The sequence below is a fragment of the Epinephelus lanceolatus genome, chromosome 20, assembly GCF_041903045.1.
Source record: "Epinephelus lanceolatus isolate andai-2023 chromosome 20, ASM4190304v1, whole genome shotgun sequence".
In the NCBI taxonomy this organism is placed as follows: Eukaryota; Metazoa; Chordata; class Actinopteri; order Perciformes; family Serranidae; genus Epinephelus; species Epinephelus lanceolatus.
This window is the reverse complement of record NC_135753.1, coordinates 17577377-17592604: the sequence shown is the minus strand read 5'-3', so window position 1 is coordinate 17592604 and position 15228 is coordinate 17577377. Positions and strand designations below refer to the sequence as shown.

Genomic DNA, 15228 nt, shown 5'->3' with positions numbered 1-15228 from the left:
ACTGCAAAATCAGACCGGATGTAGTACATCCTGGTATTTTTGGTATACTGTATTTGAAATACTATGTATTGGGACATGCTAAAATATTTTTCTGCCATACTATATAGTTTGGTAGTATGGGTATCGGAACGCACAGCAAGAGTGAAAAACTGAGGCTTTTTTTTCTCCCAACTACGGGATTTTGTATTCAACTTTTAACTTTCAAACATCAAAGGGTAAGTTTTAAAAATGTAATAAGTAATTTATGGTGGAAGGAAGGTCATTCATGCCATTCATTCAGGGAGGCTCAAGGAAAAATGGCAAAAAAAGCACCTTTGGGAAGGGTTAACCCCCCTCCTCTGAAAAATAAACAGTCCCTAAATTAATGATCTGTGTAGCTTCCTTCCCCAACCTCTAATAATGAAACATACTTTATTTCTTTATGTGTTTATTTATTTGTTTATTTATTTTAGTAAGAACTACCCTATAATGAGAGTCCCTGGCCCACCGGCAGGCCACGCACTTGTTGCAGCACTAGTCCCGCGAGAGAGGGGCGCATGGATGGATGACCCTGCTGCTCCCCTCCCTCACAGCCCCAGCTGTCAGCTCCCTTCCTGACTTCCCCACCCTGCCCCCGGTACCATGGCGTCCAGCGAGGAGGACGGCACGGTTGAGGAGAAGGAAAACAACAACAAGAAGAGAACGAAAAGCGCCCTCGCTACCGCATGGCTCACCTTCTACAACATCGCCATGACCGCCGGGTACGTGCGTGATATTCCGCCCCCGCCGCCTATTAATAAGAAAAGCCTTTAAGTTAGCCGCTCCCTAAAAACTGGAAGCGTGTGTTGCTGTTTATAGGACTGTGTGTCTCTGTGGCGAGCCCAAAGTGCCTGTTCAGCGGGCTCAATTTAGCGGCGCACAGGAGCTGGGAACAACCTGAGTGAACTATTTGATATTTAAAATATACATATAAACACAAGGGGTATTTGTGTGAGTGTTATGAAATGAATGAATGGCGTTTGGTGAAAGTGACAGTCTGGCGCTGCAGCCGTGTCCAAATAGGGCTGACTCCACGGTGTCAGCGTCAAGGCCCACAGCGCGTCCGACAGTTGCAGTGATAAGTATAGCCGGAGTGCGCTGACACTGGAGCTCAGGTCTGACTGGGACACTGAAATGCTCAATGGGCAGATTTTTTAATAACAACATAACATTTGTATTTTGTGTCGTGTTTATGTGATAAAGTGGCAGGACGCACAGATAGGAGTCAATACTTGTCTGCTGATGTCACCTCAGCTGTGGATATAAAACAGAGCTGTCAGATCAGTGACACTCATCAGATCAATACTGACTACATGTGCCTCCAGCGTCAAACAAGTACTTTACTTTAGTAAAATAGCAATACCACAGTGTAGGAATACTCTGGGTCAGTTTTAGTTATATAAAAGTATGTATGATCAGAGAAATGTACCAGAAAAGTATCGTACAGTATTAAAAGTTTAAGGTCTTATGTAGAAAATTGTCCCATGTGACTGTTACACTATGGTATGTATTATATTAGGCTATTTAGTTATTATTACTCATGCATTAATGTAAAAGCAGGACTGTCCTATTGCAGCTGGTTGTCATTTTTAACTATTTTGTAAAGAACTACCACTGATGATTGTTATGACTACCATTATAATAATAAGCTGTGCCTGTATAAACTGCTGGGTAGTTTAATGTATAACAGCACACCGTGTTTTATTGGCTCTTTCTGTGTTTGATGCGCAGAAAAATCTTGGTCCAATGTGAAGGCTTTAGGGCAGAAAAAGCTTGATTTCCATGGTATGAAATTACCCAGACCATCCACATTGTGGGGCCCACAGACTACAGACTTTCGAGCGGCTAACTTCTGGTTTAGTCCTCTGCTAACTTAACTGGATATAAAAATGATTTATTTGGTTTATTTATTGACATTAACGTTTTCATTCAGTAGTCAGTGTGGCTAGAGGTTTTCCAGAGTTTCTGGCAGTACAGGAGGAGGTGCACATTAATAATCCTCCAGGACTGGAACATGCTCGTGTTTAACCTAAAAAATGTATAATGTGACTGCAGTTGGTTCAGATTGAAGTTGGAACACGTTCTCACCACAAACAAATCACACCAGAGTTCATTTGTAACTGGACAGAGACCACCTCTTCAAGAAGGTTCTGGTTATTTTGGTGCACACCTGAGTGTGATTGCTGTGTTCACATCTGCCCAAATGAACCGCACTTAGGGGGCAAACGAACCTGAGTTTGTTTGAACTGAACCAAACAGGGCAGGTGTGGATGCGCCCTTAATCAATGTAAATGACTGTCAACACTGAGGATGTCAGTTTCGGTGAACTGAGTTTTAAATAGCCTGACAACCATAAAAGACAAAAAAGCAAAATTAAATGAAATAAGAGGCCTTTCCTTTTAGTTCAGTGAGCTTTAGCAATGCATTTCAAGATACTATCTATTTAGAGGTGGTGACATATTAATGTTTCGTGATGTAAATGTCTTGGCTTTTATTTTATTTTCTCTTGGCTTTGCTGACAGACAGTTGGCTAGCCGTGTTAACACATGGAAACAGAGTGCCCACTGCAACTGGTTAGGTAGCGTTAGGGTTAGCTCTGCACTGCACACCACCCAGGTAAGGTGGGAGCTAGCTGGGGACGCCATTCTTTCCACGAGTACCACTGGTAATGCCGTTCCAGTGGTGGAGCACACTGTTGTGTAAACATTGTGCCTGGTAGCCTCGAGTAAGCGACTTCATTTCTGGGTAGTAAAACCTATTTAGCATTGTTAGCTCTGTTAGCACCCCTAGCCGTACTGGCTCTGCTAGCTGTGCTAACAGAGCTAACAATGCCGAGGGCGGTTGTTAATATTGCGGTTGTTAATATTGAGCTACTTCACTGGGGGGGGGGGGGGGGGTACGGGGGGGGGGGGGGGGGGGGACCAGGGGGTGGACACAGTGTTACCATGGCAACACTGTTGGGTTGGGATGGTGTTGACCGCTGAATGAGCAGTGCCCCTAACTAGCTAGCTCCCACCAAACCCAAGGGGCTGGCAGTGGTGTAAGCTGAAGAGAAGCAAAATTAATCTGTAGACCAACGTGTGTAACTGGTCAGAAATATTCTCGATGGTTTACTGATGAAAAATGAGGACATTTTATAACACTTGTGTATTAAACTGTATGAACACCGAACAAAGATTTTTCCAAAAGCCAACAGGTCACAATAGGCTATGAAACTGCAAAGTATCTTTACGGATATGAAACTGAAATACCAAATATTAAACTGAATAATACAATACTAATTAAAAAAAAAGGTTTATTGGGAAGAGTGTTACAATTAGTTCCACTTGGCTATATGTCAATGTAAATGCCAATTGCTTCAGTTTTTGTTTCATCCCATTCTCCTGTGTCTAGAAATAAGAAGTGAACGTTCAGCTCTGGTTGATGCTGTTTAATGTGTGTTAGCATGTTGGATGTGTTTCCATTTACATACCAAACAACTGCGGAGAAATGGCGACACACCGTCCCTGTTTTAGAAACTACTTTCTCTCTGTTGCTGTTGTAGCTGACCGGGAACCCGCAGGTGGGTCTTCCAGCTCCACTGTTTCATCTGCGCTCGCGAGGCCGGCTGACTCACACGCCCTATGCACACGCCTGTCATCCGTTTGTTATGCTAACCCAAAGACGGTGGATAAAGATAAAGTAATCCAGTATCTTTGGCTAACCTTAGCACCTGTTGCTAACGGCATCAGCTAAAAGTGTCCGGACAGAACTCGGGCTCGTGAACTTCGGTTCCGCATTAGGTGCACCTGTGTACATGCCACTGACAGTTCTACCTGCATGTGGTTGATGAATGCCAGTATCAAGTCTCGGTCATCTTCCATGCTTAAACTAATAATATGATATAGAATACAATAATAGGCCTGCAGTATAATCGGACAACTTGTTGCCTCAGACCAGCCAAAATTTACACTTTAACTATTTATCGATTTGTCACTGTTTAAAGCAAAAATGCCAAATTTTAGTTTCAGCTTCTTAAGAAGAATTTATGCTTTTCTTTTCTAGCCATATGGATGTTGACAATCTCTTGGTTTTGGACTATTGGTCTGGTTAAAAATGGAACTTAAAATTGTCACTCTAAGAAAATATAATGGGTAGGCCTATTTACAAAAATACTGTTTTGTGATATTTTAAGTGAAATCATCAGCATATTACTCAATGAGTTGCAGCCCTGTATCCAATCCAGCTGTAACCCTATTAGTTGTTAATGCTATTAAGGGACTGTTCTTTACATATCAGACAAGGGAGATGGCAATGTAATCTTGGAGTTGAAACAAGCCTTGGTTTTTCACTCTTGTCATGCACACTGGAGGCGTAAAATAAAGTGACTTTGATGAAATATCACTATTTCAAGCACAGATTTGGTTATGTTTTTTTTTTTTTTTTTTTTTCCTTACGGAAGCATTCATCGCGCATGATGTGTCCAAGGACTGTCGGAAATTTGAAAATCAAATGCTAATTTCTGTTTTTAGAAATTCTGGTTATGATAAATAGTGTAATTTTGGCGCCTTCCAAAACAGGTTTGGAAGGCGTGTTTTCTTTTAAAATCTGTGGTAAAATAAATATAAAATACAACCATTTCTGCACCCCCGCCTCCCCCCTCATAAATGACTAACAGTTCCTAACAGTTGTTTGAGATAATAATAATAATAATTTAGATTTTTGAATGTTGTACCTTTGATTGCAGTTTGGTAGCATTTTAATTTAGATATGTACTGTATGTTCACATGAGCTCAGGAGTCGTCCCGACAATTTAGCTGCGTTTACTCGAATTTACAAGAATTTTTCAAGTCTAAAGGAACATTCTCACACTGGCTTATATCAGGTATGTCACAGGCTGACTTTAAGTGGCCCATGGCTTGTCTTTCAAAATACACTATATGTGCCCCCCCCCCCCCCCCCCCCCTTTAAAAAGAACAGTTTATAAAGTGCAGAAATTGTGCAAAATGGATGCAAGTCGGTTTTGGAAAGGTGTTAATGTGCTAATATGTTTTACAAAAGCTGCGAATGTTATAAGGACTAATGGGGAGTCAGGTTAACTTTTGCTGTATAATACCGTGCTAATACCAATATTAAAGCCATTTTCCAGAGTCTCTTGTATCAGTACTGGGATGCAGGACAAACTCCCACACCATCCATCTCACATTAGGTGGTGCCATTGTGTAATGTTGACCGTTTGTTTCTGCAGGTGGCTGGTTTTGGCCATGGCAATGATTCGCTTCTACATCCAGAGAGGCACACACAAGGGTCTGTACAGGAGTATAGCAAGGACACTCAAGTTTTTCCAGACCTTTGCATTAGTTGAGGTAAGAATTTCATTTGAAAAGCTGCACAGTTGTTCTATGACCTGATGAAGTTCTGTCTTACAGTGAGACATGACAGTGATTTTAAACAGGCAGATGAGGATAATTAACCTATGTGTATGTTTCTTGTCTTACAGGTGGGACATTGTGCCATAGGTATGTGATGTTTTTTATTCATGGCTAATGATTTATCTTAAAACATAACATTTTCTGCAGCTATAAACTCTTTTTTTTCTGTCTCCTGCTCTGCTGCAGGGATTGTGAGGACTTCTGTGATTGTAACCGGGGTTCAAGTGTGTTCACGGATTTTCATGGTTTGGTTCATCACCAACAGCATCAGACAGGTGACTATCACGGCACAACACACACTCTACTGCTACTGTGGGTTTTTATTTAGTTGTACAAGCAAAGAATAAAAAATAGCATAATTTTTACTGTTATTTTCTTGACTGTGTGAGAAAACAAGAATTATTTTTTCAATCACAAGTTTTACTTCAATATTATAACCTCCACAGATACAGTGTACACATCATGGGCAGATTATGAGACAATAGGCCCCTGGGTACAGATATGCAAAAAGGCTGCACCACCTCAAGACATAAAAGCCCTTTTTACACAGAAAGGGCCGCCACAAAATCCCTTCTTCATGCCTGCTCTGCATTTTTGCACAGAACCAAACAACGGCGGCATCATTTCGCTCCAGTGTGTGATTATACACAGCATCCTGTCATTGCAGATCAAAAGAGGCGTGACAGATGTGTCATGTAACACAACAGTGTTGGCCTCTAGTGTGACATATGACATACACGTCTTTATAAACAATAACAATGACATAACATAGTAATAATAATAATTACTGTCCCTGTTACATGGCGGCTGATCTCGTCCACTGCTCAGAGGGTAAGGAGCTCCTGGACATCATTGTTTTCCAAATTTATGGACGTTATTGGCTGCTTTTCTTCTTCTTTGAGTTAGCACCTGACTGCTAACAGCTACCTTTTGAATCTCCTGCAGTGAGTCGTAGGCATAATACGTTGTCAAAACCCCATGATCCCGTCCTGCTGGCACCCTTGTTTATACAGACATTGTTTCAGTGTGGTTACTACCTCTGTTCCTGGTTCAGAAGTGAGACAACTCTGTCCCACTTTTTCGCAATTGTATCTTTTATACAGAACAGCGACGTGGCATAATGGTGTCAAATTCCTGCCATGAAGACTCAGTGTAAAAGGGGCCCCAGAATTTTTGGTTGTTTCACGTACCTTTATGGTCATGTCGTGTCTCTGTAGGGTCATTATGTGTCTTTTTTGATAGTGTTGTGTCTTTGTCCAGTTCCTTTTTTTTGTCTCTGTGTTGCCATTTTGAGTCTGGTCCTGGTTGGTATGTGTTGATTTAAGTGACATTTTGCAGATGAAGGCCAGGGGGGGCCCTGACACTTTGGTTTCCCTGGGCCTGTGCCTGGTAGGCCTGTTCAGTAATCCATTCATAGCACACATTAATAACAGTCTATAATCAAAGATAGAGTCTCAAATCTTGTTTGTGTCTATTTTAAGTATCTGTTGCATGAAAACTGCAAGAACTCAGACGCTTTATTGTAGTTTTGTTAGTTCTGTATTTCACATCCCATACATTGGCACACACCTGTTGCCTGTAAGAGCAGCACTTGTCAGGTTTGACTCATGTAAACATGTTACTTTTTCCTTCCTCTGTGTATTTTCCTGTATTTTTTCCCCTGACTCAAACAAAGGTCCAGAATGAAGAAAGCGTAATCCTATTCCTGGTCGCGTGGACACTGACAGAGATTACCAGATATTCCTACTACACATTCAACCTGCTCCACCACCTGCCGTACTTCATCAAATGGGCCAGGTGGAGATGCCGTCACCCTGCGGCCGGGATGAGTTTGAATTGTCATTACTGTGGCGGACATTGTTGTCTGAGCATGGCGGCACTGATCTGACGATTTCACCTCTGGCATGCTTCCCTTCCCGGGCCTAGACTGGCTTTACATCAGGAAGTAGTGCAGCCGTGTGTGTGTATTAAGTATCGCCTGTCTCACACAGAGGAGAAGCATGTGTGTGTGTTTATTGATTAGCACCTCGTTAGCCATTCTCTTGTCAGTGGTGGGTGAACTAACAATACTGGTGATGCAGAGCAGAAGTTACAGAAGACAGGCTGACATTTAGGGCTAATTCAGATGCTTTGTCAGCTATTAAATATGTAGGTGTAATTTTTTTCTGTCACTTTCTCCCACAAACTGTAAAAAAACATAATTTCTGACAAGGACAGCAATAGAAAAAGAGTTGTTATAAATCCAAAGCTTTAATTATCAGCACAGAGAGCAAAAAACTGAAACAACTGTCGTGATTTTAGGTGAAATGTGATATCGATCAACGTATTTATCATCTCTAGAGTGACATAATGCCTCCCTACTACTGTATAAAGAGCGCTTGTGATGTGGCAGCCTCTCCGCTACAGTAGCTCAGCTGAAATTAGAGCTGTTGAGAGGAACGTCGGCTGTACACATTGATAGCTGTCCAACACACAGGCTTGGCAGCTTACAGCCAAGAGAGGGGTTATCTTGCTTTAGAATAGTGACGTTTACATATCACATTAACTCAATTACTTGGTAAACGTAGTTGCTCTGTCTCTGCAGACAGAGGTTCTCCAGTAACACAGTTCCCACGCCTTGTGGAAAAGTATATAATTTGATATGAATAAATTCCAGATCTGGATAGGTATGGAAAAAAGAAAAGAGAATATTGAAAAAGATTTACATTTCCAGACTACTGACCCTACTCTGTTTTCTAAAATATAACATGAAGAAAAAATTGATCATACAAGCATTTATTTTCATGGCGTTTGGAGCAGTCAGTCATAACTGTGAACACGTGAAAACAACTACAGATGATGTATTAAATGACAGACAGTTACATAAACATTGAGCAGACAAACAAATAAACAGGAATACATACATACAGAGAAAAAAAGTATGTTGAATTAGAGGATTTTTTTTGGGGGGGGGGGGGGGGCTAGAGAATTGTGAATAAAACATTAACATTTAAATAACAAAATTAATTAGATATCAAAGAGCGCTAAGGTTAAAAAAGTAAACAGAATTAGAGGTTTTAAGGAAGTGACCAACGCAGTCTCACTCTAAAGTCATTGGAAATTTGGTGCTTGGGCAATGACTTGACAAAAAAGCCGTCCTTTAATGTCGGCATAATGGAGCTCGGCAGCATCAGGGGGAATGTAGTGCGCTTACTTTGAAGGACACTGTATGTAAAAACATTAAATTCCTGTGAAAACGGAGTTGTATTTTGAAAGAAGACAATGCATTTCCCAGAGCATCAAAAACCAACGCACCCAGGGTATCTTTATTGTCGTATCTGGACCTTTAATGTTGTATCTGGATATTACATATCAACCAAACGTTGACATGTAACGAGGTCAGAGTGAGACTGTTTTGAAGTGACAGTCAGCTCTCACTCCAAAGTCTTTGTTGGGGATTTCAGCATCAGAGACCGATGTCAGTTTTGAAGATAGTGGGTATCAACCCAAGTCATCAAATACCACCACTTTGTCAGTGGACATTGGCGTCACTCACGGACGCGGAGCGATACCCTTCGTGGCGGTTGGTGACACTTTCTTCAGGCTGTTAACCTGGGAGCCCACTCTTTGGTTCCTATGTGGATTTTAAGACACAAGGCATGTAACGACATGCTGTCTGTGAACGTCCAAAACCGACGCAGAGTAGGACATATTAATGTTTGTAAACCAAGCAAAAAGACAATTAGCAGTATATATGTTATGTACAATTTTGAGATGTACTTATTTAGCCAAAAAGCAATGCGAGAAGTATGACCGCTACTGAACATACACTCCTGCACAGAGCTGCCTCTACACTTGTACATCACAGCCTTTACAACAGCTCTGCCCCAAGTGCCTAGTCTGATTTTAAAAACATTTATTTACATAATAAATATCTAGCTATTTGCATACAGAAAAGTATGTTATTTTGAAATGGAAAATGTGTAGGAACCCTGCAGCATAATGTAGAGTTTGCTGCAACTACAGGGTTTCATGTGAACGTCAGCTTTGTGCCAGTTACTCTTTTGTTTTGGATCTTGATTATCGTGCATTGAATGCCCCTCTCCTCCCTGCCCCCCACCTCTCACGGCTTTCTTTAAGCACGGAGGAGACGCCAGGCCTCAGGAGAGGGTCTCATGTTCAGCTGCTCATGTTTTTAAGACCATCTGTTTTGGTCATGGAATGTTCGCCCAACATTTCTCTCACATCCGCCGAGACGTTCCCCCGAGCCTTTGCTGTGGTCTCTGAACTAAATACAGGATCTCTATAGCCCTGAGTCATGGTATAGATGGAACCACACAGACATACAGGGAGCCAGGATATGTCACACTTATGTGAGGTGGCAGAGAACAAAAAAAGATGACAGACTTCAGATGATTTTCAGACAAATCTGAGACCATATGTACTCAAGTTATAAAGTAAAGCTTCCTCCAGCTGTCGGTGTAGACATTAAAGTGTCAGCATGCCAAGCACTGGAACATGTATCCATTATCACTGTAGTAATCAACCATTTAATGCACTGACACTTATCAGAGGCCCAAACTGCCCCCACAACCTGATCCTGCAGCTTTACCCACTACAACTGCCAAATCACATCCTTTCTCACAGGGGATATCCAGCTCCCTGTCCAAGTGTTAGTCACCACCCATCCTCAGTTATAGAGATCCTTTTCTAAGTGGTATTATTGTTGGTCTAGTGTGTAGGATTTATGTTGTTTATGCTCATTGTGTGTTAGTGACCTATACATTTACCCTAATCATAAAAAGGAGCATGTGTTGATTGTTAAACTCACAGTTTGAGTGTAGAATGTGTGTGAAGTCATTAAAGCATGTGAGTGTTTTCACATCCCTAACTTTACCTGCTGGAGTGTTTTTGTTGCAGGTGTGTGACCGTGTTCGTCTTTCCCTTCCCAGATACAATCTCTTCATCGTCTTGTACCCTCTGGGAGTCGTCGGGGAACTGCTGACCATTTATGCTGCTCTGCCGTTCGTACGCAGATCTGGAATGTACTCCATGAGGCTCCCTAACAAGTATAACGTGTCCTTCGACTACTACTACTGCCTCATCATCGTCATGTTGTCCTACATCCCACGTAAGGAGCGTTTTTACTCCCAAACTGCACATTATGATAAAACATGTAGATGAGGATGACTCCAGGTAGATGACCCCTCTGGTGAGCATCTTCCACTACATGAGACATGAGAGACAGCTTCTCATATCTCTTGTAGTGTAACAGAGCTAAGGGTGTAGTATTGCACGTCTAGATGTCAAAACCCCAATTTTGTTTTGTTGCAGTGAAAGACCTGTGTTGTTTTTCTTGCTGAGAAATATGAAGCTGGAGCCAAGAGATGGTTTGTTTAGTTCAGCATAAAGACAGGGAACAGAAAAACAGCTAGCCTGGTTCTGGCAAAAGGAACAAAATCCACCTACTAGCACCTCTACGGGGCTGTCCACACCAAGAATAACCATAATGATGTGAGTATCTATACCGATGAGCATTAACATTCCGTAAACAGTGGTGACAAGCTCATGCTGCACAGTCCAGCTGTGTGGGTCTGTAAATTTGGACTGATAGTAACTTAACTTAAAAACAATATACTGTATTTATAGTCATTGTTAAAGTTAGTGTATCATTCTTGGTGTGGACGGCTCTTAAACTTACTAATTAACATGTTAAATCTTGTTTCTTTGATCTAAACAAAACTAAAGTGCAAAAACAAGTTGTTTTACTGGAAGTTACAGGCTGAACTTTTTTAAGGCAGCAGCTTTGACTCTCTGGAGTCTCAGTTGGTTGCTTTTTAACCTCAGGGTGACAACAAGACTTCAGGAAGTGGGGTGTCGGTGGCTTAGTGGTAGAGCAGGCGCCCCATGTACAAGGCTGTTGCCACAGCGACCCGGGTTTGACTCCAGCCTGTGGCCCTTTGCTGCATGTCACTCCCTCTCTCTCTCCCCCTTTCACACTTGTCTGTCCTATTCATTAAAGGCTAAAAATGCCCAAAAAAATATCTTTAAAAAAAAAAAGACTTCAGGAAGTAATTGCCAACAGGGAGCAAACATGCGAACCCTAGGATGGTGAAGGAATGACCTGCCCTGCTCTCCCTATGATTGACCAGAGCCATACTTGTTGCCCTCTTGGCTGGTTTGGTTAGGTTAAGATAAGAGGAGCAGGATTGTTTAAGGATAGGGTAAGAACGTCAGGCTAAGACAGTAAGACGCAGAGTGTAACAGGCTATTCCTTCACCATCCTAGGATTCCCAAAATTGCTAACATGGAGGACCCACCGAATGCAGACTATGGCTATAAGGCTGCCATTGGGCCACTGATTTTCAGTCTCCCTTACTTCCATTATCCGTGTGTTAGTGTTTTAAAACTCCCCTTCACTACAGAAACAACATGCTCAACCTCCGAGCTCACAACCTGAAAATGTCAAGTTTTGAGGAAGATTTGGATCATGCAATACGGCATGCCTGCTTTCTTCTTTTGGTGAATTGTTGTAAAAATCTGCAACGAATAAAACAACTTGTGAATGCACCTTGGAAAAGTCCAGACTCCATCTCGCAGGACTCTCATGCTCCCAATTTTGATCCGTTTTCTGACATGGCCAGTCAGATTTGATTTGCCACATCTTTTAACTCTGGCAGCTGCATGTGCCAGCAACAGTGACTTCACAAATGTACGGATTCATTCCACTTTACACCGGCTTCTGTGATATTGTCGTAATACGAGCCACATACAGCCAGTGAATTGTCCGTGGTTTTAATGGGTCCAGTGAGCTCCTCCAGAGCTTAAGTATAGTCAGACTTCACTTACCTATCACATTATGTTTGTCTTTTTTATTAGTAAAACTGAATCGCACAGTGACATAGTGAACTCATGTGAATGTTTTTGTGGCATTTTCTGCTGTTGGGCCATTGTAATGACAGTGCTCCCCTCGCCATGTGCAAAGGTTCCAACAAAACAGAAAGATAACTGGTGTTTCCAGACCTTTCTCTAGTGCTGACAGAGCACTGTGGAGATAGGTGTGGGTACTGCTAGGCTAACCATCTTCTGGCTCTAGCTTTACATTCAGTCTGCAGACATGAGAGTGGTACTGTTTGTCTTATTCAACTCTTGGCAAGAAAACAAATCAGCGTACTTCCCCAGACCTTAAAGTATTCCTTAAAATGCTGGAGACCTGCTGCGGCCAGCTTTGTTTTTCATGCTACAACCCAGTGGAAACAATTCCAGATCTGAAAATGTATTCAGAAATAATTAACTGATGATAAGATGCTACATATGGCATCTTTGCACCAGGTGAAACACATCAATGAAGTTAATGTTACTTTAAAGAAGAACGTATGAGCTAATGTTGTTGAGAAAGCTGCTGTAGTGTGAGATGTACTGAATTGCAAACATATTCATGCATCACATACATATTATTTAGTTTTACTTGTCTTAAAAATGCTTATTGGTGTCCTGCTTTTCACTGAGAATTCAGTCTGAGTTGATTATTTTCAGTTTCTTTTTTTGTTTTGTTTTTATTTATTTGGCATTTTGCCCTTATCTTACTATTTCAACTTCAAAATATGAAGTCGATCATTGATTCTAATGGAGTCGTGACTTTTCTTGCTTGTAACATACAGAACAGTGATAAAAATAATAGATTCAGTTATCTACGCTGCCTCTTTTTATTTCCCCCCAGTGTTTCCTCAGCTCTACTTCCATATGCTGCGGCAGAGGAGGAGGGTGCTTCTCGGGGAGGTCATAGTAGAGAAGGACGACTAGACAAGCCACCACCTCATGCCTTCGTTTGAGCCAGCCCGCCTCCACCATCACCATCACCCTCACTTCCCCCTACTCCATCTCCATCTCCATCTTTAGCACCAATTGACCGTTGCATTCTTCATAGCACGGGACCGGAAGAGCCACACAGATGACGACCCGTCTGACGAGAGCGATCATCAGGAAGAAAGGAGTTCATCAGCACTGAGCAATAATCACTGATCCTACATCTTCACAGGATTGATTCCTATCTGAATGGTAATATTGGAAACATGTTTACAGTCCCAGTGTTGCTGGAGCTTGAGACAGAAGCCTCGATGTTGTGTCTCAGCACAGAGTCCTTTATTCGCCCACCAGCCTTACTGCACCTTGTTGCACTGACAAACATGAGCCACAACACCTGTGTGATGGAGAGAAAGGTTCCAGGGAAATGTGAAATGAAACATGAGTGGAAGATTGTAAGTTGTGTCTCCTGAAGTGTCCCCACAACCATCCCAATTGGCGGTTTGATTATCTTCTAAGTGTATTCCACCGCGGTGATTTTATAGTGGTTGTACAAAACAAGGCTTTAAAAAAGAGAAAATATTTATAGTTTTATCATACCTCAACAATAAATCCACATTTAGACAATATGCTGCTTCATTTGTGTATGTTTGTAAATGATGCAATGTGAAACGAGCAGTTGATAGTATTTCTTAAAGATAATTTATTCACATACTGTATCACTTAGAGCAAGCACAGCTCAAACTTAACCTTGTGTCTGCTTGGCTCCTGCATTCTTCTATGTTGCTTTGATGTTTACTATGTCAAATTAATTTACAAGAGTGCATCTTAAACTAATTTGAGTCTTCAAAAGAGTAGCAGCTTTTTCTATAGGCCGCTGTAGGTGAGACTACAATTCAGATTTTTGTGAGCACTCGCAGTCTTCAGTCGCTGTTGTGTTTGTTTTTTAACATAAAGAGTCTCATGTCCGTGTTAATACACAGGTAGTTAGATTCCCTGCTACTAAAGGTGCTATTGTAAGATCATTTCAATCTTCTGTGCAGCTGAAGGAGTGACTGTGATTGACCTACAGTAGGAGAACAGGATGTGAAATGATTGAGAGGAAATGTTGCATAGCCCATGGTTATCTAAGAAAATTAAGATTTTTGCTTATAATCTGGGTCAGAGAGGAGAGAGACTATAAAAGTCAATGTCACAAAAATCACTGGACAAGTTATTTGTCAAGAACAAAACAATAGAAATGTGAAAATACCTTTTTTGTGCAAAATCAATAAACTAAATTCTACAATGCTGTGGAGAGTTTTGTGATGACCTTCACACTTATGCTGACAGATAAGCAGCGGTGGGACCAAGTCATTGTTTCGTAAGTCACAAATAAGTCTCAAGTCTCTGTACTCAAAGTCCTGAATCAAGACTGGCAAGTCCTAAGTCAAGTCTCAGGTCCTACCGTGTGAGTTTCAAGTCCTAAACAGAATGCCAGTTCAACAGCAGATTATTTAATTTACAAAAAACATGAATGCTTTTTGAAAAGTTTGTTATAAAGTTACTTAGCTGTTAAGCTAACGTTAGCTCCTTAACTATGGTAATATTATCCCCGACCTACTGTTCTTCGTGAAACTTCAAATGTCAAATAATGTTGGAAATTGCCGCATCTCCGTCTGTAATTTCCCACCCACACGTTTAGCATTTCGCAATTTGTTTTTTTTTTTTCACCAGTGCATATTTTTCGCACATGAGCGAAAATGTAGTATGCTCAGTAGTGCAATGTCAGTTCTTCCTGGTTCTCTCCTGCAACCTGATTGGATGCTTTTGGATTGGTTCAAACAAAGTGGGTTTGTTTGTCAAAGTGTCAACTTTCTGGGAATGAATAGTATTTACGCTAGCTGGCACTAGATGTCAATATGAAGTCAGAAAGACGCTGGACTGTTACATCGCAGAGATGTTAAATTTGGTTTGAATGAAAATCGTTTGACGTTATTATAAATGTCTAATGACATGAGAATTTCAGGTTGTGTGG

The 15228-nt window shown here is 41.4% G+C and overlaps 1 protein-coding gene across 1 annotated transcript; it reads left to right on the top strand.

The window, feature by feature from the left end:
• Positions 1-556: 556 nt before the first annotated feature.
• hacd1 (3-hydroxyacyl-CoA dehydratase 1) lies at positions 557-14499 on the top strand. Its single transcript, XM_033639198.2, has 7 exons — positions 557-740; positions 5246-5363; positions 5498-5516; positions 5616-5704; positions 7105-7226; positions 10361-10539; positions 13129-14499. Exons 1-7 carry the CDS (start codon positions 622-624, stop codon positions 13209-13211), a joined length of 729 nt encoding a protein of 242 aa, XP_033495089.1. The 5' UTR covers positions 557-621; the 3' UTR covers positions 13212-14499.
• Positions 14500-15228: the final 729 nt, after the last annotated feature.